Source organism: Trichinella spiralis, assembly GCF_000181795.1.
Source record: "Trichinella spiralis strain ISS 195 chromosome Unknown Scfld1557, whole genome shotgun sequence".
NCBI lineage: Eukaryota > Metazoa > Nematoda > Enoplea > Trichinellida > Trichinellidae > Trichinella > Trichinella spiralis.
In genome coordinates this window covers 1,698,396-1,717,622 of record NW_003528496.1, presented here as the reverse complement: position 1 = coordinate 1,717,622, position 19,227 = coordinate 1,698,396, and the positions used below count along the sequence as shown (strand labels likewise).

Sequence of the window (19,227 nt, the reverse complement as noted above, 5' to 3'; positions counted from 1 at the left end):
TTTTTTAAGTGTCATTGCTAGCTTGTAAAAATTTCAGCAAAAATTATTGCTTTTTTGTAAACTAAATGCATTCGAAAACAGTACTCCTCGTAACAATTCAAATGAAATGATATTTAATTATTTACTGTAGAGACTGAATAAAACAAAAAAATCAAATGCACAATTATTAATTAATACAGAAAATTAAATGCCTTAATGTATGCTCACATTTAACATTTAAGTTAACGGAAAAAATAATGATGATGCACATTTATATGCATATATAATTAGACAGCATATGCTGTTTAATTTATTAAAAATTTACTCCAAAAATTTATAAAATTTCAAAATCTTTTTCGATTAAAATTTTCTCTGAAGCAGATTAATATTAAATAAATTGCACGCAATTGTAATTTGTTGCATTGTCTATTATCATTGCAAATGTTAAGCATAATAATCTATACATGTATGTGCGTGCAAGCAAACATATTCGTGCAGTTTATTCAAAGAAAGATAAAATAAATAAAAAGATAAGATAAGATAAAATTCAAACCTGTTTGATTATATCTTTGGCAGCACTTTTCACAGAAGCTCTTAAAATTGCGTACGCTTGATCACCAGAAACGTTATGAACGCAGACTAAAAATGTTGTCTCCGAAGTTTCAGAAACATGTGGTGACTGGTTGGGCAACTGAAAAGTGCAAAAAATATTCAACTTGACCATTTGCATGCGTACTTGAAATAATTTTAATTGCATTAATATCTGCTTGATTAAGCATAAAATCAAATGATGGCATTAATAATAAATAAAATGCCTTTAATTAGGAATGTTTTTTTTGTAGAGCAAGCAAATAGAAATAAAAACGCCTTTTTCATCGATAAATATTCAAACTGAAGTATTAATAAATGCTTTCAAGTTGCATTAACTCCTCCTTTCCTGCAGCAGAAACAAACATGCGCGTTTTTTAAGATTTTGTCAAAGATTTATTTGTCTATCAATATATACTTCACAATTAATATAAACTTATTTAAAAGAGCAGTACTATCAAGAACTGAATTATTATTTTATTTAGTGTAAAAACTTTCATTTTTATCAGGAAGACATTTTTATATAAGAAATTACAAAAAATTAATTACCATTTCTTTACTGGATTTGATCATAGTGGTCATCCAAGCTCGACTGCTAGGATCCTATTATTGAAAATATTTCAAGATAATCAGCCAGTAGATTCTGTTTTCGAGTAGAATTCTTACGCTTCCTTTCTTGCGAATAACAAAGCGTCCCTTGGCTCCATTCCAATTTGCAACAGCATTTAAAACTGAATTGTTTGGATTCAGCACTCTTTGACGAATTTGCTCATTGCCTTTTTCATCCTCTGATCTTTTGTGACTAGCAAGCTCTTCCATCAAAACATAATCATCCGGAGGATCATTTTCTCGATTAGCATTTTTCAAAGCCTATATATATTCAATAAATGTTATACAAAAAAAATGCGAAATCTTTTTATACCATTTCAATAACTTCGTGAACAGTTGTTGAACTTTGTGCGTGCACAACTGTGAAACCATTATCAGGCAGTACACCGTGAATTTGTAACACATATATTTGCTGCTTAAAAATGGGGATCTCAACCTAAAAAGATTGCAAAATTAAAAATGTAAATATTTATTTTATGATTTCAATTTAATAATACTTCATTTTGTGGAAAACTGTGCAGTTTATTTTCCACCGCATCATCGTCGAGATAAATAAATTCTTCTTCTTCCATTCTTGAGTAAATGAACAATGTCGAATATTCAAGAGCAGTGTTGATTGGAGAACGAAGTCGAACGTGGCGATAGCCAGCACGGAGCATTTTCAAAGGAATGATGCGCTGAGCGGTGCACTTGTTGTTACCCGATTCAATTACGGATAAGCGAAGAAAGCAGAGATCCAAAAAATTAACCTAACACAGTTGAAACAAACAGTTTTCTTTTACTTTTTTGTCGTTATTACGTTATTAAATTTTAAGCTTCTTTTTCAAATTTTCACACATCGTTTTATACAAATAAATAAATAAATACAGAACAACAGTGATAATTATGCAATGCTACTTACCCTGAATTGAAATGATTGATTCCATATTGGATTTAGAGCGTTGCGTTGGATGACTTTTGTCTTTTCCTTTGAACAATCCGCAACAATTCCCATCAATTCAATTTCCACCAACGGGCTAGCATCACTTTGTCCAGGGCAAACAAACTGGCCAGAAATGATGACCAGTGTAAGCCGCAGACCACTAATTTCCCTGAGGTCACGTGCCCATGGATTAAAACTGTCATACAGCGGATGTGAATCATCCCACATTACCCTTGGCTTGAGCATAAAGCCACAGTTACCATTCTGTTCAAACATGGCAGTGTTTACTGCCATCGGAATGTCTAAAATCATCTATTCTTTTCATCCTTTGAATTTGGAAAATTCAAATAAAAATTAAAAAGCTTGCAAATATATAGTTTCTTTTACAGGCTTTTTAGGCTAAATGCCGCTAATAATATTAGTCTGTTGCAATTAATTAATACCAACAGCGTATTTCATCATTAAATTCATTATCAAGTTTAGTTCAAGCTTTCAAATCACATCAACAAGCTAATCACCGTATTAAGTTGCCTGAATTGAAAAGAGACTAGAAATGAATGGGCCAATTTCAACAAAAATTGAAAGTTAATGCATTTCAGAAAAAGTAGGCGATAACTTTTCAAATATCACCACATAGTACTTTAAAATACTTTATCAAAGATCTATTCTAAAATTTTCGCTTAAACTGAACAGTAAACTTTAACATGAAACCATCTGTAACTATGATTTTAAAGTAAGAAATTCGTTATTTCTTAGTTTAAAGAATGAATTAAAAAAGATATGATGTATCAGATACAATGTTTGTCTTTTTCAGTAAAAAAGTAATTTTTTGCAATATACCTTGAGTTTGATAATTAAGGGCAACCATTTGTATTCCAAAAGTCCAAAACGTGAGAGGATTAAAGTTTGATGAATCGATTCTCACAGCGGAAGGATAAGTGCGTAAAATGTGATCTTTGGTAAATGCAAGTATTTTTCGCGGATGTTTCCTGGTCAGTTTTTTTGCAGCTGTCTCATTCATTGAAGGCAACTGATAGCAAGAAATGTGAACCGGTGCACTTCTTCTACCGCTCAATGGAAAACTACTTTCACCAGTGCTACTGTCCACAACTAAATACGTTGAAATTGCGCATGCAATAAAACGGAAAATTAAAAAAGTAAATAACGACATCCGCAACAACTCTTACTTGGACTTGGTAGTGCAGGCTGTACAGTGAGGCTTTGCTTTTTGCTAACACTGTAGGCAATTCTTTTTTGAGAAAATTCTGAATCTGTAGTGAATGTGAATCCTTTAAATTTTACAGCTTGGCAATATATGACAAGATCGCTTAGCTCAGGCGCAACTTGAGGTGCAGAAGTGCCTGACTTTTTTGAATTTGGTTTCCACAGTTCTTCAACTGAAGCTGTTAACTCGCTACCACTACACGTTGCTATGGTTATTGCATTGGCTGCTTGCTCATTTTTTACTGAGCTAGCATCACTGGAATAGCTGTCATCTTTTGACTTCACTGAACCTTTCTTCGCTTGAAGTTTCGAGAACGGTAACAATTTACTACTGGCAGAATCTGTTTGAGCAGAATATCGGTTTTGATCTACAATTTTAGATAAACTTTCATTCCAGTAAATAAATAATATATCGATATTGATATAAACAAATATATAAACAAAACATTTTTACATGGCAATGCAATATTGCAAAACTAATAAATAGCATGTCTGTGTTGATGTAATTGTATTGTTAATTTAAAACACTATTTTTCGAAAGAACAACTTTAGTGTAAAATGGTAAAAAGAACAGTTAAAGGTTTAAACAATGTTACCATCATCTTCTTCTTCATCAATCATCTCGTCAAACTCATAATTTCCTTCATCGTCATCTTCATCTTCAATGCTCCAGTCAATAAGTGAACTCTTTTGAGCTTTTTGCATTTCCAGCTAACAAACATAATGTTATTATGTTTTTATACAATGAAACAATATCATGCTAAACTCACTTTCGAAGAACGATCACTAAGTGGTTGCATAGGTTCAAAAGAGAGCTTTTTGTTTTTAATCAAAATTTTTTTCTTAAGTTGTAATGGAGACGGTAAGCGAGGGGTTTCCAAGTTGTCAGTTTCAAACATAAACTGGGATACGAGATTGTCACCGAAAACCGCCTATAAAATTCTCATACCATGTGAAGCTATTTATTCAATTTACATATACATTGCAAAGTTCACAACTTACTTTAAACGTTTGAGCCATCTTTGTCTGTTGAAGCAATGAGCAATGATTTTCTATGCTAATAATAACCGGAAGTGATGATGCTTCAAATGCACTTTTGTGAATAATTTCTACTACTTGCTTAAAAAAACAACAACAATTAATAATACATTCATCGTGATTTGATGATAAATGGTAAAAGTTTTAAGTAACCTTAAAATCAATCTTAGTAGTCAAGGTATGACCATGATAGATGACAGGTTGACCGTCATCTCCGTCCCAGCAGTCAAGTTCAATACAGCGACAACCTGTCAGCAAAATTTGTCGATACAGTTCAACACTTGATTCTCCTTTTAACTGATGACCCGTAAGATATGTATTGTGTGATGAAGCAATATAATAATACGATAAAGGAAAATTCATATCCTATAAAACAATCGTTCAATGTTTTTTATTAAAGTAAAACCAAACAAACAGTCTTACTTTCATGATAGGTCTATTTTCTTCATTCAAATAAGCAAAATTAGATTTATCTAAAAGTAATCTTGCAAAACCCTCAAACGACATTCTTTGCTTTGAGCGCATGATTGGATCCGTTTCATGACGATTTATTAAATTTTCTGCTTCTTCATCACTAATCACTTCCATCTGATGATTAAGCATAAAAGCTTTCAATGCAGCCGGAGTCAGCCAAACACTTCTAGAAGTATCAACTCCTGCTGAATTTTGTCCTATGCTAGATGTAGCTAATGCATCGTATATTTTCATTTGCTTATCGGCAACTTTGACCGGTAAATCTGAGAGGCGCATAAAATCATCTAAAAAAATGAATTACAAATATGCAATAACTTTTATACTCTAGATGCTGGCATATGCATATATTAATTGTGGGCAAAGTTGTTAAATTTACACTGTTATGGCTATACAGCTTTAATTTGCTTATATTTGAAAAAAAAAAATTGTCAGCATCATCGTAATTTTCTATATAGAACAAAATGAAGTATAACTTGAAAAGCTAAATTTCAAGCGTTTAGCAAAGAGAAGCTAAAAAAAATCAACAAATTTACAACAGATTTGAACATTATTTACCTGACTGTAAACTTTCCACCCACCAGTTGTTAAGTGAAGTTTCATTGGCAGCAATTCCATCAGAAAAGTCATTGTTTGCATTACTGGATACATTTTCAGTTAAATACAAATGCTGAGATTTAAGAACAAAGTCGTCTTCAAGTTTTGAAGAAGCATGAAGCTGCTTTTCATCTTCTCTCTGTTTGCGAGCAAGATCGTTGAATAGATCACGTAAATCCTTCCGCATGCGAATTGAAAACAGTTTAAACAGTTCTACAAATTCCAAAAATGTTAGCGGATTTTCTTGAATATCTCCAGTGGATTGTTTATAAGACGCTGAAGGTGAAGTAACAGTTGGAAATGGAGATTTCATGCGATCGGTGTCTTCGAGACTTTTGGCTTTGCTCGATGTAGTAAGTGTAGTTTTTGGTGATAAATATGCAGGTTGTGAAGAATTGTGTTGTACGGATGAGTGAAGGCGGAATGAATTTCGAATACTAAGTCGAACGCGAGAAGAAAAACCCAGCTCAGAATTTTCTTGTGGTTTCTTGGATATAATCGACTGAAATGAAAAAATTACAACTTACTTTTATCTAACAACGCTAAAAACTGAAAATCTTATCCATCTACGTATAATAAATTTCCTCCATCTTATTTGAAAACACAATAAATAAATAAATAAATGTATATGTATATGTATATGTTTGTGTATGTGTGTGTGTGTACTAATTTATTATGGTGTGGGTTACAAGAGAAATTTAGATAAAATAATTTTAAAATGCACAACGCGTAAATGTTTGAATTTTCAGCTTATATTATTCAATTTTTCGTAAATAAATAAATAAATAAATAAATATAAATATATATATATATATATATATATATATATATATACTTATACATAAATTTTATTTTATGCTGCTTATAAAGAAAGTATGACGGTTTTCATGATACCATTTATGAATGAATCCCATCACATATACATTTATGGTGTAGAGTGGTACACTTTACACTGAAAGTTACGGTTAAAGGGTAGTAAAAGTTTACAAGAGTTTATATGATTTATATTTTAATGATCACGCACTGCTTTCTTTGCTCATTATTTTTTTAAATAATATTTTCCTTAATATGATTGCCAAAATTTTAATTTTACACGCTTGCATCACAAATAGGCTGTTTTCAATTTCTAAATAGGAATAGTTGATTTGGCTGAGTTAAAAGTCTAAAAATATTCACAAGATGACGAAAACGTATACACAAATATTAACACTACTAAAATAAGAAGATTAAAAAATGAAATTTAGATATTGTGAATAAGCAAAATTTTGCAAAAAACGTTTCCCCGTAGTTGACCACTGCATACATGTATCATCTGTAAAAAACAGTTAAACTTCAGAATCAATACGTATCCCATTTTACTTCAGATTCTCTTGAGTATGAACAACTATGAAAAGTAAAAGCGTCTGCAATTTTCTGCATTAGGCGATTGCAATATCAAGTTACAGCTTATTCTGAAGTTTCAATAAAAAAGGTGCTGAAGTTTTATGAAAAAAAATAAAAAAGTGATTTCACATAAACTGTTTTAGGAAAAAGATAAGTTTCAGCACGCTTTGCATTTTATTTTACAAATATTGCTATAACAATTCAAAAAATAATTAAATTCTTAAGTTATAATAAATCAATAATCGATTTAAGATAAAGTAACTAGAAAGTTGAAAATGAGATATTCACATCACATAAAAAGATGCAATTGTTACAGGCAAAAATATTTTAATTAAAATTTTGAAATATGTTTCCGTTAAGCATTACAGATTTTGCACAATAAAAAATGTCTTCTAATAAATAGTTAAGGAAATATTTACAAATCTGGAATGTAAAAAATTTCACATAAGTTTCAAAAGTCCACAGTATCGTAGTTATACTCAATTTCAATATCATTTAAGATTATAAGCATTTTGTTGTGCATGCATTAATCGATGTCACCGTTGCTAATTCGCTGTATAAGTAGGCATGACGTAAAAGCTAATCAAGAGTTTATACAGAAAGTTAAGTAAGCAAAAAGTGTATTTAATTTGAATACTGACGTAACTGTGTTCATCTGTTTTAACATAATATCTGCGTTGATTCTACTATGCCTATTTTTGCACTACTTGAAACATTCACAAGCAAACGTGCGTAAACAAATTTCCAATCTAGAACAAAGTTGAAGCATGTACGATTTGAAAAATTATATATTACATGTATAATTCATAAAAACTGAACATTTTCACTTTTCAATAAATTATACATTTATACAGTGTTTTTGTAAAAAAAAATCGCTGATACCTGACAATTTGCATATTATCTTTGAAACGTTTAAAAATTGTAAACAAATACAAATCATTGCAATTTTATAAAGCATTTTAAAATCCCAATTTCTAATTTGTACAGACAGTTATTTAAAATATTATTTTGTTTCTGATAATATTTTTTAAATTATACATTTTAATTAATTTCTCTATATAGCATTAGTCTAAAACACTGATGACTGCTACATGATTGATTAATACCTTTGCATGAATATAAAATATAACAATCAAACAAATCAGTACAATTAATTAAAACTTATAAAAACCAGAAATTCAAAAATGGTTTTCTTTACTTATAAAAGACATCATTAATTGCAAAACATGAAAAATAACATGTGTATATGATAAAATTATTAAGAAGTTCAACAAACAACAGATATTTTCAAATGAAAAAACGTATTTTCAAATTGGAATAGAATCGAAAAATAGTACTGAAATTACATTTATATAATTAAACAAATCAATTTTTGGAATAATAATAATAATAATAATAATAATAATAATAATAATAATAATAAAATTAACAACAGTTATATGAAATTACAAAGGTATTAATAATAACAGATGAACATAACGGCATTAATAACACAATTCTAATAATTGAAATAATATACACTTCTTCTTATTTTAGCTGTTCAGTTATTAACCATTAAACAAACAAACAAAAAATCATTTTGTACATAAATTCAGGCTAAAGTCAGAACAAAATACAGCAATTACCTTAAAAAGTTCACATACAGTGCCTAATGTTGAAAGATACACTGAATTTAATTCTGATGCGTAACGTAGAAAAATATTTATTTTAGGAGATATTTTTACTACTGTTATCATGTGTTAATAATTTTATTTTAAATAAATTTCTCTGAATTTAGCACATAAATGCTTGTTGCAATCAGTACAATACAAGCTTGCTAATAATACTAATACTAATAATCATGAATTCCAAAAAAATACACAACCATCTATAGCATTTGGAGAGAGTTTTACAACATGCTGGAATGAATGTTTGCTTAGTAAAATAACACGAATTTCAAAAATTCATCCATTGTATTCAATCAAATAATTTTACGCTCATCCATTTTCTGTTTAACAAAAAAATGGTCCTAACGCAATTTCAATAAAATGACTGAACATGTGATAACAGATTTTTCTCAGATGACTAATTTAAAAAATCGAAAATGTTGCCATACTGATGATTAATTCAGAAATTGAATTTAAGTGCAAAATTGAGGCATGTGATGCGAAAAGGGAAAATCTCGTGTAAAACGCTAAACTGGACTGTAAATGGGAAGAACATTATTAGCCTTAAAGAATCGATTGAACAAATTCAATTCTAAAATTATATACAATTTTCACCCCGCCTTGAAGTGTTTTTCATTGAATACAATCGTTGATAATATAAAATTAAAAAACATCTTTCTCATAGCAAATTGCAATCTGCAAATTCAATTGCTGCATACTTTATATTGACGTATGAAATTATATAATACTCAAAAGAATGCATAATAATGAATTAATTGTATCAACTGCCTCTCTCACTGCTTGTATTATAAATATACTGTTTTTAACATTTTAAATGGAATAATACAGTATACTATTATTCTACAGAATACAGTAATTGTAATCACGCATAAAATTAATACTAACATTAAAATGAATTATACGAGCATATAAATTTTCAAATGTTAGCCATACAATAAAAATAATGCTGAAATTCTATAAAGAGGAAGCATATAAAGCTTTATAATCAAAACTAATCTTTGATAATAAATGGAGAATTAAATGCCGCGTACAAGTGCATAGCGTGCAAAAGGCATTCTTCAACGTACAAACATATTAGCCTGAAATGAAAATAGAATTACAATATCATAAAAAATCCATATTATAGCTTTATTTTAATTAATATAACAACATAATGCAATCAAATGTAAAGCACTATATTTTTGTCGTCTAGTTTGTGCATGCAGCACATTCTCACGCAAACACATTCTTGCTGCAGTGGTTGTTTTTTTTTTATTTTCTGTAATAACTTAATAAATTGTAATTATGATTGCAGACTATGAACACAAAAAAAGTATAGAAACTATAAATATGCTACAAAAAATTCAACAGCTAAACATTGCATATATATTATATATGTATGCAAGCTTTATTTACATTGTTAGTAAGAAGTCAATATTAACACTTAGCATAGCCGATCGGCTAGTGTGAAGCTAATATCTAATGAAGAAGCGATGCCTTAATTTCCAAGTAGAATTGACTGATTCTCATTAATGTTAAAATTGAATTGAATTATCCAAAAGGACAGTGCAATCTGTGCAGGTAGCACTATTAAACAGTAGATTGAAATTTTGATCTATAAACAATTCTTTTTATCAATTTCACAAATAAAATTTATTTCTTTGAAATTATTTGAAAAATTTCATTTGTCAGAAAAAGCAAGAAACACTTTCATTTCTATTGTATTTTTTCAAATGGCAACTTTGCTGTTTACCAAATGTCGATCTGTGAATGATACTATTTTAATGTAATGTCGAAATGTGAATGATAATTGAAATTTATACACAGTTTGTTGAGTTAATGAAAAATGTCTGCTTGACGACATTTTATTTTATTTTATTTTAATTTCCTTTTTTTTGTTTTACATTTTGTTGAATGTGCTGTGAAATTTTCACTTTAACAATATATTTCATTAAAAAGATATTGTTAAAGTAGAACTGTATTTTTAATAAAGAAAACGCTGCCACTTAAATGAAACTTTACAACAAAGCAAACGAATCATAGTTTGGCAAATGTATACCCCATTGTTCAACGAAAAAAAGATCATATACTGCAATGTATAATGTCACAGTATGTTTGGCATTTTTTAAATTCCCAGTGTTTAAACTGAAACGAACATTGAAGAAATTTCAAATACATCTATCTTTTTATTATCTAACTTCTTATTTTTGAAGCTATACAAAATTGCTTAGCAATAAGAAAAAGTCCAAACATGCATGCTTAAATGGAACATTCACTATCGCTAATGCAGATATTCAATAATTTAATGGTTGAACGGCAGACAAATAATACAGTATTAACCTAGAATAAATTAATTGTATGACTTCTAACCATGCACGCAGTCAATTAGTATTGAATTTCACATTTCAGTGTTTACCTATAATTTACGCATAAATACGATAAATCTTTATTGAGTGTAAAATAAAATTTGTACAAATCAGTAAAAAATTAGCACTGCTTGATTACTTTACACCAAAAAACATGCATGGAGTATTTTATTTATATGTATAGATTACCAAGTATATGATGAAGTAAAATACATCTTTGGTGAAATTTAGAATTTTCTTTTTAATTCACTTTGAATTTTAATGTAATATTTAAAAAGACTATTAATATGCATTGTCCCAAAAAATTCCTTTTTTACTTGATAAATGGAAAAGCTATTCTGAAATCAAGTTGAAAATAAGATCCAACCACGTAATATATAAAGTCAGTGAAGAAAGAAACCTCACACACTTTACCACCAACAACACGAACACATTCATAAACAATGAATAAATTCATGAAGCTGTAAGTTTGCAAATGCATTATCAAAAACATTTGAACAGAAATTTCAATTCTTGAAATCACATAAATGTTAAAACAGTTGAAATAAAATGCAAACTTATTTATAATAAAATAATTGGTCAGAAAAAATTGTTCTTCATCTATAAATTTATAACGTTATAGAATAGTATTCCATTTGAGAGCACGCATTTGATTTGATTTAATTTAATTTAAAGTGGAATTTCAATTTAACAAGTTTGATAATTCATTTTAAACTACATCAACAATTTGTGAATTTCGATACCAAATTAGTACCCTCGCCATTAGCACATTTGACAAAGATTCACAAAAAAACAACTGATATCAAAATAATGTCTAAAAGAATGAATAATTTTATTTTAAAAAATCAGCTTATGTAAATATTTACTTAGAGTAATGTTGATTTTCATACTTGCCTATTGCAACAGAAAAAATTTTCAATTCTACAATTTAGCATGAATGACTGCATTCAATTTCTGGCATTTATTAATAAAAAATGAAAAGTTCAACATTTCTTGCATCGTCTTGTTTAAGTTTTTTCTCCACAGTATTCGCATGAATTATATTTTCAAATGTTTGCAATGAAAAAAAATATCAATTTTCTTTCTGATAAAATATTAATTTCTAAAATATGAAAAAACATAAGATGATATGAATAAATGAATAAAATATATTTCTTTAAAAATAAATTTGATAATCTCGTCCGAAAAAACTAGCAGTGTGTGTAAGTAGTAACAAGGATGACATTTTAAAATGTGTTTCTTTTCTTGAAAAATTGTAATCTGAATGAAAATAAAAATATTCTTCAATTACACAACCAAGCTTGGTCAGTAAAATTTTCCAATTTTAAATCGCGTAATCTTGAGGAATTTGTAGGCACATAAAATCGCTACACTAAAATCTAATGAATTGTAAAGAGCTTGTTGGGAAAAAAAGAACTTAAAAATAGAGGTGAATTCAATAAACGCCAATTTAAGCTGTTTTATAATAAAGTGTCCAATTTTTTTACAAGTTTTGCATTTAGAAATGAAGAATAAATTTAGAAAAAAAGTTCCACAGTTGCTGTTGAGAGTTGAGAGAAACAACAGCTGAATTGTGTGCTTTTAAAAAGCAATAATTTGATTCTTCCGACCAGAATTAAGTCCAGTGATAATAAATTTGAAATCGAAAATTTAAACACCAAAATGTTGACAAAAACAACAAATGCATGCAGAACAACCTCTTACGATATTGAATGATATCAATTAAGGGTGGAGCAAATTTGTGTGTACCCTTACCTTCAGTGTTTTGGTCGGGAATTGACTTGAATAACGTACGGATTTGGCCTTTTTGGATGTCGGTGTTGAATTGTCAGTAGAAGGCTGAAATGGCGCCACGTGATCAGTCCACAAAGGTCTTCCGCCGAATGCTTGTAAAGCTAAACTTGGATTCGGTGCAACTGATATTTGCTGCTCATCGCTGAGCAAGTCCAAGTAGAGTTTCTTGAGCCAAAACAGTCGCTTGTCACTGTGGCTCGATTGACGCTTGTACTGGACCACAATTTGCTTGAGACCGTCGGTCCAGGTGCTGGCAATCATTTCTGGCGCGATGAAATAGATGGCATAATTTTCGGACAGTGTGTTGCCATAAACAAGTGACCAACACTTGATTGCCACGCCAGTCTCTTCCATACAGTGGCGTTTGTAAATGGAGCTGATGCTGATGTCGGTGTTGCCATTGCACAATTCCACTTCTTTGACGTAGCTGAGCAAAACTAATCCTTCTTCGGCTGATTTGTAGCCAAGTTCACCGGACAGAAGTTTCAAACGCTTCGAACTTCGAGGGGATTCTTCATTTGACGGTGCTGAAACAGCCACACTTTCTGGTGACACAGCTCGACGCAGTTCTGAACAGGTGACATTCAAATTTGGCGAAGATGGCAGCAAAGCGTTCACTCCTTGGTCAACTGCTATACGTGTTGCGCTTGTTGAACCAATCTTGCCAACGGAGCCGGTCAACCAGCTGGCAAAATTATGCTTTTGCCATCGGATATACGAGCAGCTGGTGTCTAGACGAAGCTGACAAAAAACTGATCGACCTGTCTCGATGTCATAATGAATAACACTGCAACCGTGTTGAAGTCTTTGTATCAGATCCACATCGACGTTACGAAGCGGCACCAACGCTAACGTGGGCATGCAGCTCGTCAGCAGCGGTTGGATAATTTCCGTTATCACCGGTGTTGTTTGGCCGTGTTCGTCGGATCTTGAAAATAATATTTAAAAAATGTAAATTTCACACAGAAAAGCAAAACTAAAGCGAACACTTCTCCACCTACTCAAAAATAAAATGCAAAAAAAAATTCGAACGCTGCTAGCAGTGATTAAACTTTCACAACAAGCGCTTTATTTTTATACTATTCTTTCCTCTTCTCAAGCTGCTGTGCAAAACATGCTCATGCATCATCGTTGTTAGCGTTTATGATGATGATTCATGCAGTATAATTTTGATTAAACGTACATGTAAGAAAAAACAATACAACAGAAAATGATAACAATATTTTAGAAGTTAATTAATCAGTTGCTGTTAGTAGTCAGTGAAAAAAATAACCTAAACTGAGAGAGAGAGAGAGAGAGAGAGACAGACAGAGAGAGTGAGAGAGAGAGAATTTGAATCTGAATTTGAGTGCATCTCGTTAAAGTGTTAAGCTAAACAAGTGAAAAGCAATCAATATAACCAGGCGACTAGACAAAACACATTGATAAGCAGCGCTGTATAAAAGAGCACAGTACTTGGCTGTATAATGGCTTACTTGTCGACGCTTGCTGTACTACTGACTTGACGATTTCTGCAATGATTGTGAAACGTTTCCAAATTGTCGAGTACCGTTTCAATCAGTTCAATCTTTTCTGAATTGAGGAACGCCGTCACACCAATGTGATCAGTGAAAAGACTATCCGGCACGGTTGATGTTTCTTTGTTTCTCTTTTCAGCAGAGATCTAAATCACAAAAACAACATAAACACATCTCATCTATTGTAGATGATCATTTTTCCACTTTTTCAAAACATCTTCAACTTTAATTTTCACTTCAACAAGCTAATGACTCTACATAGCACAATAGCAATTCATTAAACTTCATTATTATCAAATAATAAAGAAAGCATGCACTGGTGAAAACTAAAAAAAGAATGAAAACCACATGCTACATACTCCTACGCCATTTTCGAAAATGCAGCAAAATAACACACTGCAAAAGCTTAACACACATACAAAAACAAATGTCTATTTTGAAATTTGAAATTAAACTGAAAATTATTAATTCTGAAAATGAATTTCAACTCTATCAAATTCACATCTCGGATATATAAGATTCTATTGTCGATCACTGAAATTAATACCTCTGTTCCGAAAAATGTTCAGATTTTTACTTTTCATTCTCATTACTACTTGTTGCTTGCTAGCTATCAATGAGTAAAAAGAAGACTAAAAATATAAAAAACCTTTCAGCAATGTGTCAAAAATGGAATAATTAACAAACAACAACAGAAATGCTTAACGTTAAAATTTTAACGTTAATTTAAATAACAGGTAAATGAATGAATAAATGGAGCGAATAACTGATATGAAGGTGATTTTAAAAATTCATTATAATAACAAGTCTCACACAAGAAAATGTAACAAATGATCCGTATAATAAATGTTGCGTCTTAACTTTGAAAAAAATTTCCATTATTAATTTTATTTGAAAGTTAACATAAAATTTCAATACTGCAGTTATACGAATTGGTAAATTTTCTTACGTTCTTACATATTACATGACAAACATATGTATGTCTGTAAGCATTACTGTGTGCGTGTTTGTGCTGGCAGATAAGCGTAGAATTTAAAACGTAGCATGTAGAGATGATCAAATGTTCTATTCTATTATTATTGATTGCCAACAAGTGGTAGAAGGAAAAAGTTGCCGATCAGAACCAATGAATTCCTAAATGAAATTCAACCCTTTGCTCCTTGAACTAACAATAAAATCAATCAAAATTGATCACTTCTTACACGTCCATTTCCTCAGATTTTTTCAAAATTAAAAAATATCAATAGAAATTTAGTCTCAGGCAAAGCTTCTGAATAAACCACGCATTATTTATCTAATCTTTTTGAAAAACGTTTCATTATATATATATATATATGTTTATGTTTATGTATAACTTGCTTGCTATTTGTGAGCATTAAACCCTTCAGTTGGGCAGTACATGCTAGAAAATAGCAACTTTGCAGAAACAGACTGGTAAATAAGAAATAGGGAGGGAGTAGTTTTGAAAAGATAAGTAGCCGATAATCGAATAAGGTTAAATGACAAATACATGACATTTGAAATTGATCGACTACATCGGTTTGCCTGATTGATTAACAGGAATAAGCGATCAGATTTCGGATGCACAAATCAAAATGAAATAACTCAATATTTTCATAATATATAATTTAACTTGCATGCAAAGTTATTCTTCTTCTTCCATTCTGATAAACTTTTTAAATTTAAAACAAAAGTTACTTCATGTAAAACGTGCTAGCATGCATATATATAATCCTGAGACGGTGCATATTCCAATCAACTTATCTAATTAATTACAAAAACACTAAAATTAAATATGATAATATGTTATTTCCATTTTAGGTAAAAGAAATTAAAAAGCATCTTTCAAAACAAATATGCCTGTTGTATAAAGTATTAAAAAGCATTTCATGCATTAACTTACAATAAAATGTAGTAAAAGCCACTTTCATATGTAAAATTTAAAAATTACACTGCAAACAAGTGTCAATAATGTCGAAAATAGCTTTTGGTTAATTCATTATTTACTGAAAAACTCACAATTGGTTGACAAAAACTGATGCAAATTTCAAGCAACAACAAGTCATTACAAGCAAAGGGAAAAAAATTATATATCTATATTTTACACTTGACAACTTTAAATTTTTATCCTGATGCCTCTATAACGCATTCTCAGTTATGTAATTTTATGAATTTTAAACAAAAGAAAAAAAAATTCTTCGGCAGATTTCAGCAATTAGAATTGCACTTGAAGATCTTTTATCAAACTTCACAAAGATAACAACAACAACACTATGTGAGTATTCAGAGATAATAGAAAATTTAAGCACGATAAAAAGCCAAGATATTAAAGAAAAAAAGTAAAATCATCAAAGTACGTAAAAAATGATGTGCATTGAAGCTCGATACAATTTTCAGCATCATCTTGTATTTTTTTAATTGAAAAAGCAAGAGTAAACAACGAGCAAGAATTGCTTCAGAAGTGACGATAATAATAATAACAATTCATTGTTTTGTTTCAAAAATATAAAAACTAAACAAGTTTGCCGTTTCAATCAAATTATGCACTGAAGTTTTAATAAGAGAAAAAATTAAACTCATTTTATTCTATAATTTAAATATTTAAATTTGAAAACTTACAAACGTTACTTTGCTGCCGGATATGTATTAATTTTATAAATAACAATTATTTGAACAAATTTATTTCAATATAGATAAAAATTTGATAAGCAACGAATATGAAATTTCAATAACTGCTCACTGTTTGTTCACCGATGGATTTATCATAAAAGTAAACAAATGCAATTTCACAAAAGCACAATGAAAAGGCATTTGAAACATTTTAAATAAATAACGTAACATAGATATGCTGCACCTAATTGAAATGCACTAATATGGGTAAAATATCGACAACCGAAAAAATACATGACATTTATGGCAATTTCAGTAATGCTTCAACACTTTTTGGAATATTCACTTATCCTCTATCTTTAGAAAACAACATAATCAATACACTGTAATAAAATAAGGCAAAATTATTACTTAAAAATTTTTCATTATATTTTTACCCAATGTATTTTTTAAAAAAGCAAAAGAATTTAAATGTTGCTCAGTTTCATATAATTTAAATTTATTAAAATTAATATTATTTAATTTTGATGAAAGCTGATGATGATGATAATGAAAGTTGAGAGATATAGCACCTGCATTTGTGTAGCTTATTTGATAATTCTGTTTCGATTTTATTGTTGAATATGCTGAATGAAATGCCCTATTTATATGACTTATTGATAACTTCGTAACAATGTTGAATTAGGTAGCTTTACGCTAAAACTTTGCACAAACAATATTAAATAATATGAAATAGTCACCTGAGAACACTCGTCGTTGCATGCCGGAACCAGGGATGGAACCACTTGAAAAACTGTATATAAATCTTTCAGAAATGTACCAAAAAAAGGTATTGGGCGAAATTCAGGACGGCGAAGAGCTCTTTGAGATGCTTTGCGAAGCTGACTGGAAGGTTCATGTGAAAGCAGTATTTCAGTTAAATTCACAAATTTTTGTTTGTTCTCAGCGGACAGCGATAACCAAAATGGCTGTAATTTTTCTGAACTAAAAAATATCATTTTAATCACATGCGTGCAAAATGCAACATGCAAATAAACATAGAGAAAAGCTATGCAACAACCAAACTTAATTGCTTGTCTTGATTTGAAATAATTTTATCAACAACAACATTTATTATAAGATTGATATTTATAATTTGTATTCGAATACAAATGGCACTAAGTAAATTAATAAGTAAAATTAATATCTTACTGCTTAATAATAATTCATTTTTAATAAATAAAATTATATCCTGTATAATTTATCATAAACATTCGCATGCAAAATTATCCAAAAAGCAATAATAAATATTCATTAAATAATTAAAAATTATCAACTTCACTTCAATCATTTTAAAAGATTACGTTATTTTACATATGCATTTATAAATAATACAGTAAATTATTTTTTATTATTAAAATTAATTTGTAAATTTCAAAGTAGAAGCTACGATTTGCAGGAGCTACTACAAGCTGGTTCATCAGTTTCGCGTGCTGGAAAATCGTTTTATACAACTATATACATTTAGTTGTAAATGATGCATATTAATAATCGTAGAGCAGTTAATTTTAAACTTTAAATAAATGTGCTTGATGCAAAATAATTAAAACGGATGACGTATAAAAATGACAAAATAAAATGATCCATAAATGCAATAATAATAAATGGCAGAACATAAAATCACTGCAACAACAACAACAAAACAATTCAAAAACTAAAAATTTGATAAATAAATCGTTTTGCAGAGTTAAAAACGTTATAATGCTAAAAAATTCTACATTCACAACACAACAAACAGAAAACAGTAAAGCGGAAAAATAGAACAATTCCGTTTCACGTTCATGGTTGCTTGAGAGCAACGTATCTTTTTATGCGCATAAAATAATCATTTCTGCAATTTTGCTATTATTAACGGCGTGGTTACTTAGCACTATGCTTCTATTGTGGAATTAAATTTAGAACGAAGAAAATCAGTCATAACTGATGAATATACGCGGGAAAATGTATTGGGAGTTCAATATTTAAATTTGTACTTTATTTCAACTTATGTATCTCACAGCTAGAGAATCGCTGGAAGATGGGAATTTTTTCATAACTGAAATGGACACGCACTATCAAAATGCAAAAAGATTTTAATTATTAATTGTGTAGCAAACGAGCAAAATGCGTAAAAAGGGTTGTTGCTCACAAGCAACACTGAGCGTTTATGGTAAAATTACGGTTTTATAAAAATATTAAATTTCTTCAAAATTATAGTTTTATACGATTTGTTGGGAACTTTTTTTGGTTATATGTAAATCTAATTTACAAAATCAGTGTCATATCGCAATAAACAACACTTCCTTAGCCTATGTATCATATAACACATCGCTCTGCGGTGCCGATAAATCAAACAGATACATACGTATGCCTGGTGAACAGCCACCCTAATGAATAAGCACTCAACAACTGCACTAGCAGTTGACTGTATGGAATGCTCAATACAACAGGCAAAAGCAGTAACA

The 19,227-nt window shown here is 29.8% G+C and overlaps 3 protein-coding genes across 3 annotated transcripts; 1 reads left to right on the top strand and 2 right to left on the bottom strand.

Moving 5' to 3' along the window:
- Positions 1-121: 121 nt before the first annotated feature.
- On the bottom strand, positions 122-8,547 carry Tsp_05005 (putative 1-phosphatidylinositol-4,5-bisphosphate phosphodiesterase epsilon-1). Its single transcript, XM_003369551.1, has 19 exons — positions 8,437-8,547; positions 6,705-6,740; positions 5,600-5,930; positions 5,390-5,472; positions 5,150-5,228; positions 4,784-5,118; positions 4,514-4,726; positions 4,325-4,441; positions 4,093-4,254; positions 3,919-4,033; positions 3,286-3,690; positions 2,939-3,208; positions 2,078-2,400; positions 1,674-1,925; positions 1,490-1,612; positions 1,234-1,437; positions 1,117-1,170; positions 533-670; positions 122-133 (listed from the first exon to the last, which is right to left on the bottom strand). The coding sequence occupies exons 1-19, from the start codon at positions 8,545-8,547 to the stop codon at positions 122-124; spliced, it is 3,363 nt and encodes a 1,120-aa protein (XP_003369599.1).
- A 3,600-nt stretch (positions 8,548-12,147) lies between these two features.
- Tsp_05004 (conserved hypothetical protein) lies at positions 12,148-14,422 on the bottom strand. The gene is made up of 4 exons (XM_003369550.1): positions 14,393-14,422; positions 14,093-14,280; positions 12,579-13,545; positions 12,148-12,195 (listed from the first exon to the last, which is right to left on the bottom strand). Exons 1-4 carry the CDS (start codon positions 14,420-14,422, stop codon positions 12,148-12,150), a joined length of 1,233 nt encoding a protein of 410 aa, XP_003369598.1.
- Positions 14,423-16,498: 2,076 nt separating this feature from the next.
- Tsp_05003 (hypothetical protein) lies at positions 16,499-18,544 on the top strand. Its single transcript, XM_003369549.1, has 6 exons — positions 16,499-16,540; positions 17,481-17,636; positions 17,691-17,714; positions 17,865-17,905; positions 18,164-18,226; positions 18,469-18,544. The coding sequence occupies exons 1-6, from the start codon at positions 16,499-16,501 to the stop codon at positions 18,542-18,544; spliced, it is 402 nt and encodes a 133-aa protein (XP_003369597.1).
- The last annotated feature ends 683 nt before the right edge of the window (positions 18,545-19,227 follow it).

Bases quoted from the DNA above. Each gene is read 5' to 3' on its own strand.
- Tsp_05004 (XM_003369550.1), bottom strand. From the start codon at position 14,422: ATGAAGTTTAATGAATTGCTATTGTGCTAT. The intron at 14,281-14,392 runs GTAGAGTCATTA...TTTGTGATTTAG, and splicing joins ATGAATTGCTATTGTGCTAT to ATCTCTGCTGAAAAGAGAAA. The intron at 13,546-14,092 runs GTAAGCCATTAT...ATTATTTTCAAG, and splicing joins AGTACAGCAAGCGTCGACAA to ATCCGACGAACACGGCCAAA.
- Tsp_05005 (XM_003369551.1), bottom strand. From the start codon at position 8,547: ATGATAACAGTAGTAAAAATATCTCCTAAAATAAATATTTTTCTACGT. The intron at 4,255-4,324 runs GTAAGTTGTGAA...AGAATTTTATAG, and splicing joins AGATGGCTCAAACGTTTAAA to GCGGTTTTCGGTGACAATCT. The intron at 4,034-4,092 runs GTGAGTTTAGCA...TATGTTTGTTAG, and splicing joins TTAGTGATCGTTCTTCGAAA to CTGGAAATGCAAAAAGCTCA.
- Tsp_05003 (XM_003369549.1), top strand. From the start codon at position 16,499: ATGATGTGCATTGAAGCTCGATACAATTTTCAGCATCATCTT. The intron at 17,715-17,864 runs GTAATTTTTCTG...ATTTATTATAAG, and splicing joins CAGCGATAACCAAAATGGCT to ATTGATATTTATAATTTGTA. The intron at 18,227-18,468 runs GTTTTATACAAC...ATCGTTTTGCAG, and splicing joins GTTTCGCGTGCTGGAAAATC to AGTTAAAAACGTTATAATGC.